The 21,001-nt window shown below is 44.1% G+C and overlaps 1 protein-coding gene across 1 annotated transcript in view; it reads right to left on the bottom strand.

The window, feature by feature from the left end:
- The window catches only part of LOC139381414 (serine/threonine-protein kinase 32C-like), an 88,830-nt gene that overhangs the window by 3,819 nt on the left and 64,010 nt on the right, over nt 1-21,001 (bottom strand). The window contains exons 4-11 of the mRNA XM_071124917.1: nt 15,265-15,438; nt 11,484-11,521; nt 9,020-9,109; nt 8,679-8,782; nt 8,218-8,334; nt 7,051-7,176; nt 5,985-6,113; nt 5,018-5,085 (exon numbers count right to left, since the gene is read on the bottom strand). Of these exons, the coding sequence (XP_070981018.1) occupies nt 5,018-5,085; nt 5,985-6,113; nt 7,051-7,176; nt 8,218-8,334; nt 8,679-8,782; nt 9,020-9,109; nt 11,484-11,521; nt 15,265-15,438 (846 nt within the window). The remainder of the gene's footprint in view (nt 1-5,017; nt 5,086-5,984; nt 6,114-7,050; nt 7,177-8,217; nt 8,335-8,678; nt 8,783-9,019; nt 9,110-11,483; nt 11,522-15,264; nt 15,439-21,001) is intronic.

The raw sequence follows: 21,001 nt of genomic DNA, 5'->3' as shown, positions 1-21,001 counted from the left end.
CATGAGAAAACCCTTTTGCAATTATGTTAGCACAGCAAACCACTAGTCTCAACGTCAACAGTGAAGAGGCGACTCCGGGATGCTGGCCTTCTAGGCAGAGCTCCCCTGTCCAGTGTGTGTTCTTTTGCTCATCTTAATCTTTTATTTTTATTGGCCACTCTGCCTAAAAAGGCCAGCATCCCGGAGTCGCCTCTTCACTGTTGACGTTGAGACTGGTGTTTTGTGGGTACTATTTAATGAAGCTGCCAGTTGAGGACTTGTGAGGCGTCTGTTTCTCAAACTAGACACTAATGTACTTGTCCTCTTGCTCAGTTGTGCACCGGGGCCTCCCACTGCTCTTTCTATTCTGGTTAGGGCCAGTTTACTACTCCCTTCACAGAACAGCGCACACAGCGTTGTACGAGATCTTCAGTTTCTTGTCAATTTCTCACATGGAATAGCCTTCATTTCTCAGAACAAGAATAGACTGCCAAGTTTCAGAAGAAAGTTATTTGTTTCTGGCCATTTTGAGCCTGTAATCCAGGGGTGTCAAAGTCAAATGGACGGAGGGCCAAATAAAAAAATCAGCTACAAGACGAGGGCCGGACTGTTCGAATGTTCATTGAAAAATGTTTAAATGACGCATATAGTCTAGTGAACCTAATTGAACCTACTGAAAACCTAACAAATATATTACAATATGATCAGATAAATAAAGCAATATTTTCTTATGGCTCTGTCAGTAATCTTTAATTTTCAACAGACACAAAAGACAAATTTCCTTTATATAAATATCCCCATAACATGAACATTAAATGAAAGAAACCGGTATTCAAGGCACCATCAGTAGACTATATTTTCTATTTTAGCAAAAGTGGGCTAAATTTACTTCAAAGAAAAAACAATAATAGCAATTTTCTATCATCCACTCAACTGAAATATTTTTAAAATATAATTGGATTGAAATACAAAAAAATAAAGTGCAAAAATCTATTAATCAAAAACAACACTTTGTTTAAGGAGAAGTAACATGCAGTGAAAACAAATATTAAATTTTAACTTTTAAACTTGAACTGAGTAAAAACTCTAATATGTGATTGCACAGTAATGTTCACTTGTTTGAGGTTGAGGGTGATACTTGGTGGTGTCCCATCTTTTCCACAAGTTCATCAATGTTCGGGGTAAGGCTCTGAGCTGAAGAAATCCTCAGAATTGAGTGGAGGTGTTCAGCAGTAAGTCGACTTCTGTGTGATGTTTTGTTCAGGTTCATCAAAGAAAACAGTTGTTCACACAGGTATGTGCTGCCAAACATAGACAACGTTTGAGCAGCCTGGATGCGCAGCTGGGGCATTGTGCCGGGGAGGAAACGGGCGAACTCCGCAGCACCCACTGCCGCATATTTTGCCCTCAGTGCATCATTGCATTGGAGGTCAATCAACTCCATTTGGAGGTTTGGTGGTGAGCTTTCCACGTCAACAGCAAATGGGTTACCGAGCAGTTCCAACCTGCTTTTTTGTGCTTCAAAGTCAGCAAATCGGCGTCGAAAGTCAGCGGCAAGCATACCTATTTTATCAGCCAACTGTGTGCTCGGGAACGCACTGGTAGAGAGCTTCTCTTTCATGGTCTGGCAGCTGGGAAAGTGGCTCAAATTTTCTTTCCGCATCTGCGTCTCCCACAGAGTCAGTTTGGTTTTAAATGCCTTCACTGTACTGTACATATCAGAGATGACACGATCCCGACCCTGCAGCTGCAAGTTTATTGCATTCAGATGACTCGTAATGTCACACAGAAAAGCCATTTCACACAGAAACATTTCGTCTCGGAGTTGTGTTGTGTCTTTCCCTTTGCTGTCCAAGAACAGACAAATCTCCTCACGAAGCTCGAAACATCTTTGAAGCACCTTTCCCTGGCTTAGCCATCGCACCTCTGTGTGATAAGGCAAATCACCATGCTCCGTTTCTAACTCCGTCAGAAATGCCTTGAACTGGCGGTGATTCAAACCTTTGGCTCTGATAAAGTTAACTGTGCGCGTGATGATGCTCATTACATGCTCCATTTTCAAGGCTTTACCGCACAACGCTTCCTGGTGTATGATACAATGATAAGCTGTCAGCTCACCTGTCGCGTTTTCCTCTTGCATCTTTTCCCGTATCTTCGCCACCAGTCCGCTCCTGTGTCCACACATCGCAGGTGCTCCGTCGGTTGTCAAACCCACGAGTTTTTCCCAAGGCAGCTCCATCTCATTTACACATCTTGACACCTCTTCATACAAATCATGCCCCGTAGTTGTGCCATGCATAGGACGTAAAGCCAAAAACTCCTCTGTCACGCTTAGGTTGGAGTCCACTCCGCGGATGAAAATTGACAACTGGGCAATGTCAGAAATGTCGGTGCTCTCATCCACAGCCAAGGAATATGCAATAAAATCTTTTCCCTTTTTCACAAGCTGCTCTTTTAGATTGATGGACAACTGGTCTACTCTCTCGGCAATGGTGTTTCTGCTCAGACTCACATTTAAAAAGAGTTGCCTTTTTTCTGGGCAAACTTCGTCACAAACTTTAATCATGCAGTTTTTGATGAAATCCCCCTCCGTAAATGGCCGGGCTGATTTAGCGATCTCTTCTGCCAAAATAAAACTGGCCTTGACAGCAGCCTGGCCTTGTGATTTGGCTTTTTTGAACAGAGCCTGTCGAGATTTGAGGCCTCGTTTTAATTCCTCTGCCTTTTGTAGCCTTTGTTCCATGTCCATATTCTTGTTTTTGTCCGCGTGTTTCGTTTCATAATGTCGTCTCAGATTATACTCTTTCAGTACCGCCACACTTTCTCCACACAGAAGACACACAGGTTTTCCAGCTACCTTCGTGAACATATACTCCGACTCCCACCTTGTTTGAAACCCCCGGTTCTCAGTATCCACCTTCCGTTTTGCCATTTTTGATGGGTATCTGAAAGTTAATTTTACTGTGATGCTGACGACTGCTGTGCCAATAAATATTGAAATGAAGCAGCCTACTGCTCGGTGCGTCACCTTTGCATTGTGGGAAATGTAGTATTGGTGCGTGTAAAAGATCTGCGGGCTGCCGGCTTGCTGCGGGCCGGTTCTAATAATAAATCAAGATCATCCCAGGGGCCGTAAAAAACCTTCTTGCGGGCCGGATGTGGCCCGCGGGCCTTGACTCTGACATATGTGCTGTAATCGAACCCACAAATGCTGATGCTCCAGATACTCAACTAGCCTAAAGGCCAGTTTTATTGCTTCTTTAATCAGTACAACAGTTTTCAGCTGTGCTTACATAATTGCAAAAGGGTTTTCTAATGATCAATCAGCCTTTTAAAAGGATCAACTTGGATTAGCTAACACAACGTGCCATTGGAACACAGGAGTGATGGTTGCTGATAATGGGCCTCTGTACACCTACGTAGATATTCCATTAAAAATCAGCCGTTTCCAACTACAATAGTCATTTACAACATTAACAATGTCTACACTGTATTTCTGATCAATCTGATGTTATTTTAATGGAAGAAAAAAATAAGCTTTTCTTTAAAAAACAAGGACATTTCTAAGTGACCCCAAACTTTTGAACGGTAGTGTACATACATACATACATACATACATACATGTAGACGCTCAACCACACACGGGATAGGAGAGAGGGACAAAAAGTGTGATTAGAATACATAGTGGGAGTCTGTGATATACTATCTGTCTAGAGATTATGCCCAAGTAGTAAAAATAGAACTCAAGCTCCATTAATTACAGCAATAAGAAAACTAAATTTGCCATGCAGGAAGAATTCAAATTATGCTGCAATCTCAGACAGGTAAATAATAAATGAGGTACTCATTTTTTTTATTACATGAAATATGAACTATCACCACCAGTGTAGAATCTCTTAATATAAACACAGCATTAGGGCAACAATATAGGGTCATAAAAATGCTATATATATTTTTGTACCGACATCATTACGTCGAGGTAATGTACAGAGCATTTCTATATTTATTGCAGAGGGATGTCACTGGAAGCAACATTGAACAGGGAGGATGTACAGTAGCGCATAAACAGCTATTCACCATAAAATGATGACGGCAGAAATCCAACTCTATCATATGGTTGATTCATAACACCACCTTCTAAACTTTGATACGATGACCACATATTGCATATTGTTCTGCAAATGATAGATTACATGGAGAAATGACCATGTAAATTTCGTTATATCATCTTGTGTGCTTATGTCATACGTAAGGGATAATCAACAAGGGGGCTAATGCGCTCTCGAAAATAATGAACGGCGTTCCACGATGCGATACAATAGCGGAGAGGAACTAAACTTCCACGAAATTACATCACGTTCCAGAGTACCCAAGAGCCCCGAGTTGATTATCTCTTTTATACCATGGCTATAATTTAACACATTTGCCACTAGAAATGTGTTCAACGTCCACTGAAGTAGCTAGCAAGTTACTACAGTATATAAATAGCTACAGCAGTTGCCTTGGTAACCAAACAAACAGACGTGCTAGTTTAACTTACCAAAACATTGGTCCTAACTTGATTTATGAAAGTTCAATTCAACAATGCCAATTATGTTTTCAATTCGACTTCTGCTTTCAAAAGCAGCTCAAACATAGAACATGGAAGAATTAATTATAGCCATCTACCGTGCTGATATACTGTGCATTATAGGAAAATAATGCACGCTCTAGAATGCCCTTCAAGCCAATCAGGAATGAGTATTAAACAATACCATGATATAAATAGAGCTACGACTGATGTAACAATGTGTTTTTTTTATTAGTCTCCCAGGTTCAGTAATTGGGTCCGCGTTTATATCGTCTTAGTATATTATAGAGCTAACAATGCTTGGGATATTCATAAATATCTATTCATGTGTATGTCAGGTTGCCGAGACCTTATGTAGGTGTTATGTCAGCCTTATGCATGCTACTTTAAATACAATTTCCCTAAATGGTTTAACATGAATGTATTTTGATTGGTCTCCCAGGCAAAGTGTTTGGTTTGTGGTCTTACTTCTCACGGTTGAAGATCATGAACTCAGACTGCACCACTTCAAGGCACTCCTGTAGGTAGTCATTCTCCTGAGGGCAGTAAGGAAAGGGAACAGCCATCATCATCATCACACACACACACACATAGGGCGACAACGGGGGACGAGGAGATACATTTCACCTCAAACAATCACCAGCAAAACCTGAAAGATTACAAACACCCCCTTCTTCCTCTTTCTTCCCTACTTTCAATAATGATTGGTGATTTGTTTGTGTTCTTTCCCTCAAATTAGACGTTTGGCACGGGACAAAAATAGAAGTTCATATTTACAAAAGCACTTGGGGGGGCATCACAACACCACTGAAGGCTTCATAATTTAATAATCTAGGTAATAACCCAGCCGCCTCACACACTAGAAGGCCCGGAGTAAGATGGGGGCTATTGTTAGAAGATACAAGTTTTACTGCATTTACAGCGCCCAGAGATCACCTTCGATAACACTGAAAGTCGACAATAATAATGTGGAGCTCGTAATGAGAGGCTTGGCGGATGAAAACCTGGCACAGCTCATAAATATGGATGGCCATGGTAAATTGTGGCCGCAATCACAGATAATAAAGTGGGTTTCTTAAAATACTGTAATCATGCAAGCAAATAACCGGTCTTCAAGTCAAAGAGATGATATTCATGAAATGAAGGGACAAAGATAACAACAGGGGAATGGAAGGCTACAGAAGGCACCCTGCACTCTGAGTAAACCAAGACCTGCCAAACTGTCCAATACCTCAGGTTAAAGCACTATTTACAAGGGTTGAATTCTTTAGGGTATGCCGTAGCAAAACATTTTGCAACGGAAAACAAAAATAAAAGTTTCTAATTGGACAAGTTCAGGTAGTAACCTAAAAGTTTCAGTCCGTTTTCTTCAGTTTGGTGCCTAATGAACATGACCCAGGCACAGTCAGTAGTGACTGGGTGATGTGACACTCACCGACTGGGAATCCTTGCTGGCTTCCCGTGACCTGTTCTTGGCCAGTCTTTTCTTCTTCTTGTGGAGGGGACGAGATTCTAGTATCATCTCCTCCAGCTCAAAGGTTGGGTCGCAATGCAGACGACCCTTCTGTGGAACCAAGACACACAGTACACTAATGAATGACTATACACTAATACAGGCACACACACACGTACGGGCGAACGCAAGCACACACACACACAGGTGTACCTGCAAGTAAGCATTTCATTGTACTGTATACTGTATTTGTGCATATGACAAATACGGTACATTCGGAAAGTATTCAGATACCTTCCCTTTTTCCACATTTTGTTATGTTACAGCCTAATTCTGAAATTGACTACATAAAAAAACAACAACGTATCAATCAAAGCAAAAACAGGTTTTTATAAAATAAATAAAGTATTCAGACCCTTTGCTATGAGACTCGAAATTGAGCTTAGGTGTATCCTTGAAATGGCCTAAAATCACCATGCGCAATGCCAAGCGTCAGCTCACCGCCAAATCTTAACGCTACAGCACACAATGACATTCTAGACGATTCTGTGCGTCCAAATTTGTGGCAACAGTTTGGGGAAGGCCCTTCCCTGTTTCAACATTACAATGCCCCCAGTGCACAAAGCGAGGTCCATACAGAAATGGTTTGTCGAGATCAGAGTGGAAGATCTTGACTGGCCTGCACAGAGTCCTGACCTCAACCCCATCGAACACCTTTGGGATGAATTGGAACGCCGACTGCGAGCCAGGCCTAATCGCCCAACATCAGCGCCCAACCTCACTAATGCTCCTGTGGCTGAATGGAAGCAAGTCCCCAAACCAATGTTCCAACAACTAGTGGAAAGCCTTGCCAGAAGAGTGGAGACTGTTATAGCAGCAAAAGGGTTGGGGGTGGGGGGGTTAACTACATATTAATGGCCATGATTTTGGAATGAGATGTTCGACATGCAGGTGTCCACATACTGTATTATGTGAGAATCAGTGTTTATGGTCCACAAAAGGTGAAACTTCTATGCTCCTCTGTGATAGGTTTATGATCCATACTTACATTAGGAACGAACCCAGCATCTATCTTCTTCTCGTAGACAGCGTCCCAGTTGATGTCAGAGAGGTAGGGAGCCGTCTGCATGTGAGACAGGCTGGAGAAACGATGCTCTGGGTTCACTGTCAGCAGCTGGAAGGCGCACGCACGCACGCACGCACGCACGCGCACACACACACGCGCACACACACACACACACACACCTAATTTAGACCCATTAAAAGATTCAAAAGAATATCATCTCTACAGAGAGATACACATCATTCCTTCCTAAATTCCCCTCAGGGATTAATAAAGTTGTATTGAAGTGAAAAAAAACTTATGACTGTAGACAAGACAAGTTGAATGCTAAAATCAGATCCAATAACCTAGGTGGTGTCACCATTAGGGGGCACTCTTAAGTCAGCCACCGTCGTACAGTACAAGGATCAGGTCCCTTATGAATCCAAAATAAAGATGTTACCCTGATTAGCATAGATGGAATCAGAAAAGGATTGAGATCATTGTCAGGGGAGAAACTAAATACATGTGACTTGTATCAATAGTGTTGTATCTACAATGGAGGAAAACAGCTGTTTGACTTCTCCCTGGTACAGCTTAACATACACCTAGGAGAAATCATTTTGGGGATGTGGTCTGTTGTCATGGCAACAGTCTCTCTCCCAACTCTCCCACTCCCGAAATTCCGACGGCGAGTCATTTCTCCCAGAGGGCTGGTTAAGTCTGTCTCGGTGGTAATAGACTAGCAGCCGAGCGGAAGAGACCGATGCCATCGCTCTGGAGCCTCCACTTTGGCTCTGAATGGACAGAGTAGAGAGAAGTCCCTCACTCCTCTGTCTCCCTGCCACTCCATCAGTCTCTCCTCCCTGACCTTATCTCTCTCAATCTCTCCCATTCTTACCCTCAGGCCATTCTCCTTCCATCCACGTTCACCTCCACTACTGCAAGCCCCCCCCCCCCCCCCCCCCCCCCCCCGCAATTATGATTAGCCTCCCACTGTCTTCTGACCACTGCCTCGACTCTCTACTCCATTGTACACTCTCCCCCGGCAACTCTCCACACAGTAGCCCATCTCTCCACTTCTGGTCCATCTTCCCTCCCCTCCACTCTCCTCTTCCCTCTCAACTTCCCTCTGCTGTCCACTTTTCCCCCTCCCCTACCCTTTCTACTCACCTTCCTCATGAGATGGACCAAGTCCTTGGGCCAGGCGGTGTTGTACTGCACACTGACGGTACTGAAGAGCTGCATTAAAGACTCCACTGAGTTACTGGCATGGATTTCATAGGGCCTCTGACAGAGGGAGAAAGAGAGAGAGGCAGGGAAAGAGAGAGAGAGAGAAAAAGAGATGGAAGCATAGATAGACAGTGAGAGAGAGAGAGAGACAGTGAGAGAGAGAGAGAGAGAGAGAGAGAGAGAGAGAGAGAGAGAGAGAGAGAGAGAGAGAGAGAGAGAGAGAGAGAGAGAGAGAGAGAGAGAGAGAGAGAGGGAGGGAGAGAGAGAGAGGGTGGGAAAAGCATAGATAGACAGAGAGAGAGAGAGAGAGAGAGAGAAAGAGATGAGTATCAACCACATACAGTAAGTGTCAGTTGTCATAACTCAAGAACAGCCTCACTGCCCATAAGGCCATTCCTTACCCAACCACGCAGCACCTCGAAGACCGTCACGCCTAGTGACCACCAGTCTACCTCAAAGGCATAACCCGTCCCCCCACTCACAAAGGACTGGAAGATCTCTGGTGCTGAAGGGGATACAACACAGACAGGGTCAGACAGCTAGGCTACACCCAGTCAAGACCATAGCTTACTGATGGGATATTTACACAGTATGCTAATGATAAGGTTTCCGGGTCCCAGATTGGTCTTGTCATAGTTGTGCCAATGACCATAGGAGTTGGCAAGATGCCACAAACAGATCTGGGACCAGGCCAGTGATAAGGGTTTCCAAGGGCTGAAGGAATAACAGGTGAGAGTCTTACCCATGTAGGGCTTGGTTCCAGCTAAGGCAGTGGCCCTCTCTCCATCCTTGATTATTGTAGCAATGTTGAAGTCTGTCAGGTGGGCATGGCCTGTGAAGATATCGTGCTTATGCTGCATTCATTACATCTCATTTTATTGGTTAGTGGGAAACGTGTCTACCATCTCTGAGTTCCGACTTCTCCCATATGCTGAACTCTCACATCACATATTAAGGAAATTACCTTGCCAACAGCATTTTCGGCAGTTAAATGGAACAATAAAACATGATTTATAAAAACAATCTATTAATATGGTTTTTGAACACTAGAATTTGCAAAAAAATCTGTTGATGTGCCCTTGAGCAAGGCACTTAACACACATTTTCTCCAGGGGTGCCAAAATACTATGGCTGACCCTGTAAAATAACACATTTCACTGCACCTATCCGGTGTACATGACAACAAAACATATACAGTGCCATGCAAAAGGATTCCTGGTACTACTTCACATTGTGTTGTGCTACAAAGTGGGATTAAAATGTATTTAAAATTGTCTTTTTTGTCAACAATCTACACAAAATAATCTAATGTCAAAGTGGAAGAAAAAAATGGAATAACTAAAATAGCTGTTGCATAAGTACTCAAACCCCTGGGTCAACAATGATTGCAGCTGTGAGTCTTCTTGGACAAGTCCATAAGAGTTTTGCACATCTGGATTGCGCAATATTTGCCGATTCTTCTTTTCAAAATTCTTCAAGCTCTGTCACGATGTTGGGGATCATGACTAGATAGCGATTTTCAAGTCTTGCCATAGATTTTCAAGCAGATTTAAGTCAAAATTCTAACTTGGCCACTCAGGAGCATTCACGGTCTTCTTGGTAAACAACTCCAGTGTAGATTTGGCCTTGTGATGTAGGTTATTTTTCCTGCTGAAAGGTGAATTGGTGCGGCTGGCTTCCGGGTTGGATGTGCGCTGTGTTAAGAAGCAGTGCGGCTTGGTTGGGTTGTGTTTCGGAGGACGCATGGCTCTCGACCTTCGTCTCTCCCGAGCTTGTGTGGGAGTTGTAGCGATGAGACAAGACAGTAACTACTAATAATTGGAAACCATGAAATTGGGGAGAAAAAGGGGGTAAAAAAATGAGCGTCTGCGTTGCCAAGTGCTAAAATAGAAGTCAGTTCTATTTGTGACGCTAAACGCAGTGCAAGTTCTGCCTCTCCAATCTCCTCATTAGTTTATAGAAGCAGATACCCACATGCCATCTCCTCATTGGTTATACCCACATGGGTGATTGAAAGACGAACTGAGTACGTCGGTTGTCATGGTAATACTATGAACGTTTATATTCTAATCGCCATATAAAGTCCAAAGAAGAAAAAGCCTGGAAGGAGGAGAGATGACTAGAAACGATTCGGTTGACCGTTTTATGTGTGGATTAATTGTTGGAGTAGAGGACCTTGTGCATTTCAGGTAAAATTACAACTCTACGTTTATATCCCAGGACGTATTAGCTAGCAACAGCAAGTTAGCTAAATAGGACAAATTAGATAGCAACTGCAAGCTAGCTAAATATGACAAATTAGATAGCAACTGCAAGCTAGCTAAATAGGACAAATTAGATAGCAACTGCAAGCTAGCTAAATATGACAAATTAGATAGCAACTGCAAGCTAGCTAAATATGACAAATTAGATAGCAACTGCAAGCTAGCTAAATATGACAAATTAGATAGCAACTGCAAGCTAGCTAGCTAAATTGCTATAAATGTTTAATGCTTTTCCACCTGTCCCCAAAACAATAGAATGTTTAGCTGTTTTAAAATCCCTGAGCGGTTTACTTCCTCTCCGGCAACTAAGTTAGGTAGGACACCTGTATCTTTGCAGTGACTGGATGTATTGATACACCATCCAAAGTGTAATTAATAACTTTATCATGCTCAAAGGGATATTCAATATCTGTTTTGTCTTTATGTTTAACCATCTACCAATAGGTGCCTTTCTTTGCGAAGCATTGGAAAACCTCCCTGCTCTTTGTGGTTGAATCTGTGAAATTGCTCGACTCAGGGACCTTACAGATAATTTATATATGTATATATATTATATATGTATGTGTGGGGTACAGAGATGAGGTAGTCATTCAAAATCATGATGAACCCTATTTTTGCACACAGCGTGAGTAAATGCAACTTGTTATGTGTCTTGCCATAACAAAGGGGTTGAATACTTATTGAATCAAGACATTTCAGCTTTTCATTTTTAGTCAGTTTGTCAAAATGTCTAAAAACACAATTCCACATTGACATATTGGGGCATTGTGTGTAGGTCACTAAACGCAAAATCTCAATTTAGATGTAAATTCAAAATGTGGAAAAAAGTCAAGAGGTCTGAATACTTTCTGAACATGAAGGTAAAACATGTACACAGGTCTGTCTGTCGCGAACATGTAATGAGTACGGGATAAAGTCATCACTAAGAAGAGGCAGGCTCACCTTGCTCATCCAACAAGATGTTGTCTGGTTTGATATCCCTGTGAGAGAAAGAGGGAGAGGAACCACAGATAAATCAGTGTGTCTAAGAACATGGAACTCTTTATAGTCGATATAAAACGTGGGTCACAGAATGTGCGTTTCTAAGTGCGCACGTACATGTGCTTGCACGTGTGTGGAACAGAATGGGTAGCTGTATGTGTTACATGTGTATCGGCATGTTGGAGGCTTGTAGGTGTATGTGTGTGTGTGTGTGTGTGTGTCTTGGCGTATTTGATCCTATGCTTACATCATGTGGCTGTGTATTACATATGTGAATGTGTGCCCATGTGTGTATGTGTTCCGATGTATCGATCCCTACAACACTACATTGGACATGGATGAACGGGAACATGGTGCTTTCCAATCCAATCCCTTGGAGACACTTGCAGGTTTTCTCCACACATGCTTATTACATGGGGCACCCGTGCAGAGGAGTCCCAACACAAACAACAACACCTTGGTGTTTACCCACCAGCGCAGCCCACAGCCAATTAGCAAAGCCCACACCACTTTCTAAATTATGCAGCCTGTCACGCAAGTGTGACTAATACATTTAGTCCACATAGAGAGTCTCATACACTACACTAACATGATATCAGGATGTATCAAGACCACTTCAGGATATATCAAGTCTTTTTTTAACTGGTGCATTCCTCAAGAGGTTTAATGGGGCTCCCGAGTTGCGCAGCGGTTTAAGGCACTGCATCTACAGTCCATGGTTCGAATCTAGGCTGAATCACATCCGGCTGTGATTGGGAGTCCCATAGGGTGGCGCACAATTGGCCCAGCGTCGTCCGGGTTTGGCCGTCATTGTAAATAAGAATTTGTTCTTAACTGACTTGCCTAGTTAAATAAAGGTTGAAGAAAAAAAAATGAAGAAAAATGGAACTGTAATCACAAGCTCAAGCCATTTAGCCCACAGAGTCTTTGTCTCATACACGCCACTACTATAACATGCATGTGCACTAAGGCTATGCTATAGCAAGAGGTAAGTCTCTATTGCTAACTGATGTATTTCAAGAGATTTCAATGGAAATGTATAGGAAGAACTCCAATATGAAAGCCCCGATATCGCAAAACCAGCTCATTCTGGTTTTGCGATAAGGAAGTAACATTCCTGTTAGCGCCGAGGCTATACTATACCAAAAAGTACATCTCCCTTGCTAACTGATGGATTTCTCAAGAGCTTTAATGGAAATGTATTCTATTCCTGCCCTATAGCCATGCGAGAAAATCCAATATGAAAGCTCTGCCACCCTGCCATACCGCCACCGTGGATATTTTGATATGTAAAACCAGACAGAGCATTGCTCATTGAACACAATTTTTTATTTTACGTGACTAACAAAGCAGTCAAACGTGTTTACCAAGCATGGAAACTCCAGCAGCAGACGACTGACAAGTGTGAGGTGGAATTCCACCTCAAAGCCCTCCACTTTAGAAGTGGCGAAGTGAACATTTTTACCCCCGCTGTTTTAGTTTGTCTCCGGTGCAGAAGAAGAAGGAGAAAAGAGGGGGAATGTTCTGGCGTTCTTTGGGGACTTCTTCGCTTGGACTAATTTTTCATTCCTCGGGCATCGTGGCAGCAGCAGACTGTTGCTAGGAGACACTTCTTCCCCCAGTTGGTGCAACAAAATAATAGTATTTTCCTTTCACAAACCCACAGCGTGAAACCAAATTGTAGAGCAGGAGATGGCCACAGATACCTAGGGATTGGACTTGGCCTCCTCCAGCAGACGCAATTGTGTCAGTCAGAACAGTTGATGCCAGGATGAGATAAAAAAACAGAGAGACTTGGTAAAACTCACTGAATCTTTTTTTTAAACTGACTTCATTGGTATTTAGATAACCAAGAAGGCTAGGGCGATATACCGTATATATATTGCGGTATTTCGAATTACCGACGGTATGATATTCTTTGAAGCGGTATGACAATCTGGATACCGCCAACCCTATTGTGAAGCGCATTTATCAAGTTCACAGGGTGAAAGTGTTTTTAATTAACTGCCGAGTTTAAAGAAAAGGACACATGTGTGATGATCTCGTTGGATCGACATCATTTTGTGTATGTGTGCTCTCCACGGCACAAACGCACACGCGCACTCACCTTCTCACCAGTATGCAAGCACCCACACAGTTCTTTGCACTTTCGAGAAGCGATTTGCTGAAAACGAGCTTTGGAATAAAAGGTTAAAACATTTTGAGGCCATCAAGTGAGTGGAGTTCGTGGTCTACAGGGACCTCAACACTTCTCATTTACAGCACTGACACTCTCTTTTTTTTACTGCACTCGGCAATTTCGACAAAAACTCACGACTGCAAGCCATTCCACGCTGAAGAAGATTGATGGTTACAGCAACGTAGATACCAGAGCTTTGTTTAGATGTGCAAAGAAGCAAAAAATGAAAGGAGAATGCCCAGGTGATTATCGAGACAATTCTGTTCCGCAAACAACAGACTGTTGGACACACATAGCCTATAGGCTACCAAACCAATTTAAGTTTCAAAGTCCGATGGAGAGAACTCAGCGCCTTAAAAAGCATACAAAAGAACTAAACCACTGTCCAGTGATATACTAGTCAATTAAAAGCTGTGGCTTTTCCTCCAATGAGCCCACATATTGAAAGGCTACATCATCAGACCAAAAGTGGCGGCTCTCGAGTACTGCAGTGAGGTGAGCATGTAGCCGGTGTCAGAGCTGGGACAGTGAAAAGAATGATGCAGGACTACCCGCTCTGCCCGGGGACACTAAAGACAGATGAGAAAAGGATGATGATGAATCATTACAACCCCTAACGCAGGCCATTCATCTCCCACTGGACATGCAGGTGATGGGATGTCGGGTCTCTGGAGCGAGAGAGAGAGAGAGAGAGAGAGAGAGGGCCAGGAGTCCCAGGAGTGGCACCCAGGGTAGGCGTAGTCAGGGAGGGAAGACAAACAGCTAAAAGCAGACGATGGCCAGCTGTGTGTTAGCAATCACCTGCTGGGTGTTTTGGAGAAACGGTGTCATTATTCTAGCCCATACCTGTGGATGATGTGCCTATATGTAGCCCAGTGCAGTAGATGTTGTGTCTATGGATGTTGCGCATACCTGTGGATGATGTGCCTATATGTAGCCCAGTGCAGTAGATGTTGTGTCTATGGATGTTGCCCATACCTGTGGATGATGTGCCTATATGTAGCCCAGTGCAGTAGATGTTGTGTCTATGGATGTTGCCCATACCTGTGGATGATGTGCCTATATGTAGCCCAGTGTAGTAGATGTTGTGTCTATGGATGTTGCCCATACCTGTGGATGATGTGCCTATATGTAGCCCAGTGCAGTAGATGTGTCTATGGATGTTGCCCATACCTGTGGATGATGTGCCTATATGTAGCCCAGTGTAGTAGATGTTGTGTCTATGGATGTTGCCCATACCTGTGGATGATGTGCCTATATGTAGCCCAGTGTAGTAGATGTTGTGTCTATGGATGTTGCCCATACCTGTGGATGATGTGCCTATATGTAGCCCAGTGCAGTAGATGTGTCTATGGATGTTGCCCATACCTGTGGATGATGTGCCTATATGTAGCCCAGTGTAGTAGATGTTGTGTCTATGGATGTTGCCCATACCTGTGGATGATGTGCCTATATGTAGCCCAGTGCAGTAGATGTGTCTATGGATGTTGCCCATACCTGTGGATGATGTGCCTATATGTAGCCCAGTGTAGTAGATGTTGTGTCTATGGATGTTGCCCATACCTGTGGATGATGTGCTGGCTCTGCAGGTAGTCCAGTGCCAGGGTCATCTCACACAGGTAGAGTTTGACAGCGTCCTCGTTGAAATGGACGTTCTGTTGGAGGTGGTAGCGCAGGTCCCCTCCCAGCAGCAGATCCACCACCATGAACATGTCCTCCTCGTCCTGGAACGAGTACCTGGGACACAAGGTCAAAGGGCTCAGTCAACATCCTGTTAGGGCCAGGATACAGACAAACAAGGACACACACACACACACACGGGAACAAGACACACAGGCGCAAGACAAACATGCTGACCACTTGCCTCCTGCTGAACCCTGCGTCTACCAACTGCAAAAACACACAACCGTAGAATAGCTCACACAAGACACTCACGATGTATGTGGGGAACTGAGTTTGCATGTGCATAGATTAGGGCTCTCCAACTATGTCCCTGGAGAGCTAGCGTCCTGTAGGTTTTCATTCCAACCCTAATCTAGCGCATCTGATTCTAATAATTAGCCGGTTGATAAGCTGAAATCAGGTTAGTTACAAGTGGGGTTGGATCGAAAACCTACAGGAGAGTAGCTCTCCAGGAACAGGGTTAGAGAGCCCTGGCCTATAGCCTATTAGGTGTTAATGTATGCAGGAGTTGGTGTGAGTGCGTACTCGCATGTAAGCTCAAAACAAGCACAGTGGGAGCGATAACTTTGAGAGTGACCGTTATCTTAAATGAGCTGACATTTGTCGGAGCGTGTGAATGCAGGAGAGTGATTGCCAAATTAAGGCAAGAACAGAGACAGCCTTTGATTGATGTCTCTTAATTGAAAACGGCTGATGGGCGGCTAAAGATCGTTGTCAATCAGGCTTACTAATCAAGCACATCACATTAAAACGCGTCCAGAAAATAATCTGGGTGGGATTTGGGACACTCTACTACACCCCCTCCCCCACAGGTGTCGACTAAAAACACCAAGCCCTAGCGGCACACTAGAAACCCAAACCACACAGTACATAAACACTAAATGTCAGAAATCCACAATCATCTCACAGTAGTCACAACAGAGAGGGAGCGAGAGAGCAAGAGAGAGAGAGAGAGATATAGAGAGAGCGAGAAGGCTTTCCGGAGGCGCTTGAGCCGAGAGATAGCGGGAGATTTCTTTATTATTGCAGCATTATTATATACGTTTCTTCTTGGCAGATTTCCTCATCCTACCTCTATATCACCAGGCTTAACCCCACACACTCAGGGGGCATTTTGATTGGCCCTCTCCATGCGCAATTTCCTTCTCTCTATATCAGAGAAAATGGAGCACCATGTTTCAGAGAAAGTGAAAAAATCAACCTATCCTCAACAGGACATCGGTTTTGCAACGCCGAACGCTGTTCACAACAATGTCAAGCCCGACGTCAAAAGGAACACACAGATCAGCTGATAAAATGGTCCGATTTTGAAAAAGACTACTGCCTCAATGAATATTCCCCATAAAATAAAGGGGTTTCCCATTTCTGTCAGAGGGATTGATTGAGAAGAAGTTCTGAGAAGGAGGGATTGGTTGAGAAGAAGTTCTGAGAAGGAGGGATTGGTTGAGAAGAAGTTCTGAGAAGGAGGGATTGGTTGAGAAGAAGTTCTGAGAAGGAGGGATTGGTTGAGAAGAAGTTCTGAGAAGGAGGGATTGGTTGAGAAGAAGTTCTGAGAAGGAGGGATTGGTTGAGAAGAAGTTCTGAGAAGGAGGGATTGGTTGAGAAGAAGTTCTGAGAAGGAGGGATTGGGAGGGATCCATGCTAAACACAATATTGAACTTATGTGATCAGCATTGTATAAGGTTATTATTGTAAGTCAGTGAAATCATCTATAGTCTAGGGCAGTGCTTCCCAAACTCGGTCCTGGGGATCCCAACGGGAGCACGTTTTTGTTTTTGCCCTAGCGCTACACAGCTGATTCAAATGACCAACTCATCATTCATCTTTGATTATTTGAATTAGCTGTGTAGTGCTAGGGCAAAAAACTAAAACGTGCTCCCGTTGGGATCCCCAGGACCAAGTTCAGGAAACACTGACCTAGGGGTAGAATTTTGAGGTCAAAAACAGCATGACAAAAGAATTTCCACCAAAGCTCCCATCTTCCTTCAGATCAAGAGAAAACGGATGCAGGATCTATCCGTGGACATCCTGGTGACGTGTCCCGATAGCTTGGTCTGATGACTGGAGATCTTCTAACAAACCTAACCTCCACTCCAAACACACACACACAGCATCAACAGATGGCCAGGCTGAGATGGAGTTTGCTGTCCACAAGTCCCTTAGTTATTGTCACCTTCTTATCACCTCCTTGTCATGCCATGATCCTGAGCAGCATGCAGCTGATGGTGAAGAGAATGCCCTCTGGGGCGTCCAGTGTGATAGCAGTGGTATTAGTGCCCGTTTCCTGAGCCCCCGTGGCTGAGATTAGAACGGTTTTCACATCCCCTTCAGGTAAACTGTCAGACGTGGAGCTGACATCTGAGCCGCATTTAAGCTTGGATAGTGACAGCCTTGTCACATTCAGATTTAACACCAAGGACAGGGAGCGACAGAAAGTGAGAGAGAAGAAGAGAGCGAGAGAGAGAGAGAGAGAGAGAACATTCCGGATGAATGCTTTAGCAAATACAGCATGTGTCTCACTACGTTTGGGGAATTCAAAATCAAAGCACACAAGCACCCTGTAAAAATGTCTGTAAAATTCGTTCAAGGAGAGGCCAAGGCAGCAGCTCAAACAAATGGATGATATGAAAGCAAGTTGGTGAAAGAGAATTGTAATGTGTGTGACCAGACAAACGGAGTTCTCCAAACACCTTTTATCTCCTCTCTCATTGACAATATTACAGAAGTTAAAGTTCTGAAAAAAAGACTATAAAGAGAAAGCTATAAGAGGAAACAGCTTGAGAATGGACTTGTCATGGGTCAAATATGACCAAGACAGTTGATTGGGGACCTGGCTAAGGCCTGAGCCTTGGGAGAATTTTGGCAGGGCCAAGAAGAAGAGGGGCCATGTGGAACAGTCAGGACAGGCCTGGACTGACTGGGACAGCAGAGTACAGAGGAAGGTTACCATGCTGGAAAGAGTCTGAGAAACAGGCTGAAATAATCAGGCCAAGATGACAAATGAGCCGAGGGAAGCGTAGGGAGAAGGAGAGATAGATAGAGAGAGAGAGCGCTAGATGAGAGAGAGCGAGGGAGGAGAGAGACACGGAGGGGAAAGAGGGTGAAAGAGAGATGGGGGTGAGATGGGTTAGAGAGAGAGCGAGAGAAAGGAAGAGAGAAAAAAAATAAGAGACACGGGGCTCTGAATGTGGTCTGCTTCATGACTGTGGCCTAGATAGTCTTGCGATAGAGACAGCGTGGCTCAGGCTGGTCAAGGGGCTGGATCACAAGACACATCCGGCTCCTCTGAGGATCCCTCTAACAATGCAATGAATGAGTGAGCGCTGCCTCTCGCTCTGCGGTCCCTAGCCTAGCCCCCCTTCCCCCGTCCCCCTCCTCTGGTCCCCTCAGCACACCCCTCTCCCCACCTCCACTGGCCTTATTTCACAAGGTGCACTTTGGACCTCCTACAGGACCGTAAAACGGTATGGTGGCTCTGGAAAGTTACAATTGCAGAGAGAACAGAACATCACTTTAATGGCGAGGTTGCTTTGGAAAGTTACAGAGTCCTGTGACTGTGACTAACTCCTGTGGCGCTCTGTATCTAATGAAGACTGCTGCATAAATGCGTTTGTAACAGCAGAAGAAGAAATCGAATAGGACTTAGCCCCCTGAGGAAATATCCCTCAGTTATTTTTATGGCTGTCAACAGAACCTAAGCTTTCACCCAGGGCTTGTTATGCCTATTGTGTTTGGGGTAAAGCCCTAATTTGTCTCACCGCCTCCCAGAGCATTGTTCTCTTCAGCCAAGGAATCAATATTCTTAATAGACATGGAGGAGGACAGGGTGTGCATCCATTCTCACCACAGTGACTTCTCTCGCTCAGTCGCTCACTCTCTCTGATGGACAGGACGGATGGACAGCGGAGGAAGAACGCAGCTCAGCGGATCCCACTGATGACTCACCCTCTGCGATGCCTTAAAAACCCTCTTTTAAAAAAGGGTCTCCAAAGTCTCAGCTCTGACACATTAACTCCCTCTCGCATCACTTTCTTCTCCACTTGGTTCAAGCTTTCACTGCCTCCGTCCACATCTCAGGGGAATCTGGCCAACGGTGTTTGAGAGTAGATTTGTTTCAGTGTAATGCTTAAAGGCAAAAACCTTGTGCTGGTAATGATTTACACTGGAAAGTGCACAGGATCAATTTCACTGCATACACTTAATGCATGTAATACTGTACGTCCGGGTAGGGAAAAATGACCTCAGCAATTTAGAAATACAAATTGATCGGGGGATGAGACGTAGACCGCGTCTACACCTGTGTCGTGATGGCTTGGGTGATTTGGGTGGATTTCTTGAATGCTGCAGATGATAGTCACATTTTTTCTCTCTCAAGGTGGCTAATCCATTTGAATACATGTATATCCCACTCCTACACATTATATGGCATCTATCTGCAGCAAGTGAATGGTCACGGCAATTAGCGCATGCCGCAAACTTGACAGTCCTCCAGGCTTTTAAGCAGTCTTGTTCTAGTGATGTGGATTCGGTGCCCAGGTTCCCTCTAATGAATTCTCTCTGAAGCAATGGATGGAGCTTTTTTCAAAAGAAAAGCAAACGGAATTCAGGACATCATAATGAAAGCAAACCTAGGCTTCAAAATGGTGTGTGTGTGTGTGTGTGTGTGAGATAGAGAGAAGGAAGCAAATCCAAAGCCTCGTAGATGGTGAAACTCTGTTTTGACAAACCAAACAATGCCCAAATCCCTTCTTAACACCTTTTACCCCCCCCCCCCCTGTTGTGATTTCAAGAATCGTTACTTTACGGGATGGCTGTTTCTCCCAAGCTTCCGCTCTCCCCCTCTCTTTCTGGTGTTGTGTCTAGGAAACAACTCCTACTAATCTTAATCAAAGTTGGCGTTCTGATGAGTGGCAGCCTCTGATGTTTACTTTGGGGAATATAGGCACTGCAGTTCCCAGAAACACTGGTTGGCCCATCTTTAGTCCATCAATAATGGAACACCTCATTGGGCAAACTCCTACAGCCAGAACACATAACACAGTGCATGCCCATGGACACTGCCAATGTTCTGCAAGTCAGCAAAGACTTACGATGTGCAGCAGCATACCCACGAACAGTACTAATTAAACTCCTGACCCTTACACTGTAAAGAGGGTAGTAAAAGTATCACCAAATATTGTGATGACATCCATATTAGGAACTCCTCATCACCTACTTGATTGAAAGTAAGAACGAGTTAATGAAGGAGACAGTTCCCTGTTTAAGCAGTAAAATAAACAGTGAATTCCTTTGTCTCCGTGCTGAGCTCTCTTTCTCTGGTTTGAGGAGAAAAGTCAGAACCTTTACTCATTAAATTTTTCACTGAGTAATCATGATAGGCTCAGCAGGACATCAGATGTCAACTTCAGACAAGCCAAGGAAGAACCCAACAGGAAGGCCAAATCAACCAACAAAAGGAGTCTGGTCAGTGAGAGCCTTCATCTGCAGGAGCAATACACAATGAGGCTAGTGTGATTGATACACTCTGTACAAAGTTATTTTTAGAAACTCTGCCGTTCGTTCTCTGGTGGCTTGGCAGGGGACCAGGCTGGCCAGTATTACGGTTCCGACAGCTGCT

The sequence above is a fragment of the Oncorhynchus clarkii genome, chromosome 23 (assembly GCF_045791955.1).
Source record: "Oncorhynchus clarkii lewisi isolate Uvic-CL-2024 chromosome 23, UVic_Ocla_1.0, whole genome shotgun sequence".
Lineage (NCBI taxonomy): Eukaryota > Metazoa > Chordata > Actinopteri > Salmoniformes > Salmonidae > Oncorhynchus > Oncorhynchus clarkii.
Note: the sequence above shows the minus strand (reverse complement) of the source record. Positions and strands in the feature narration are given on the sequence as shown.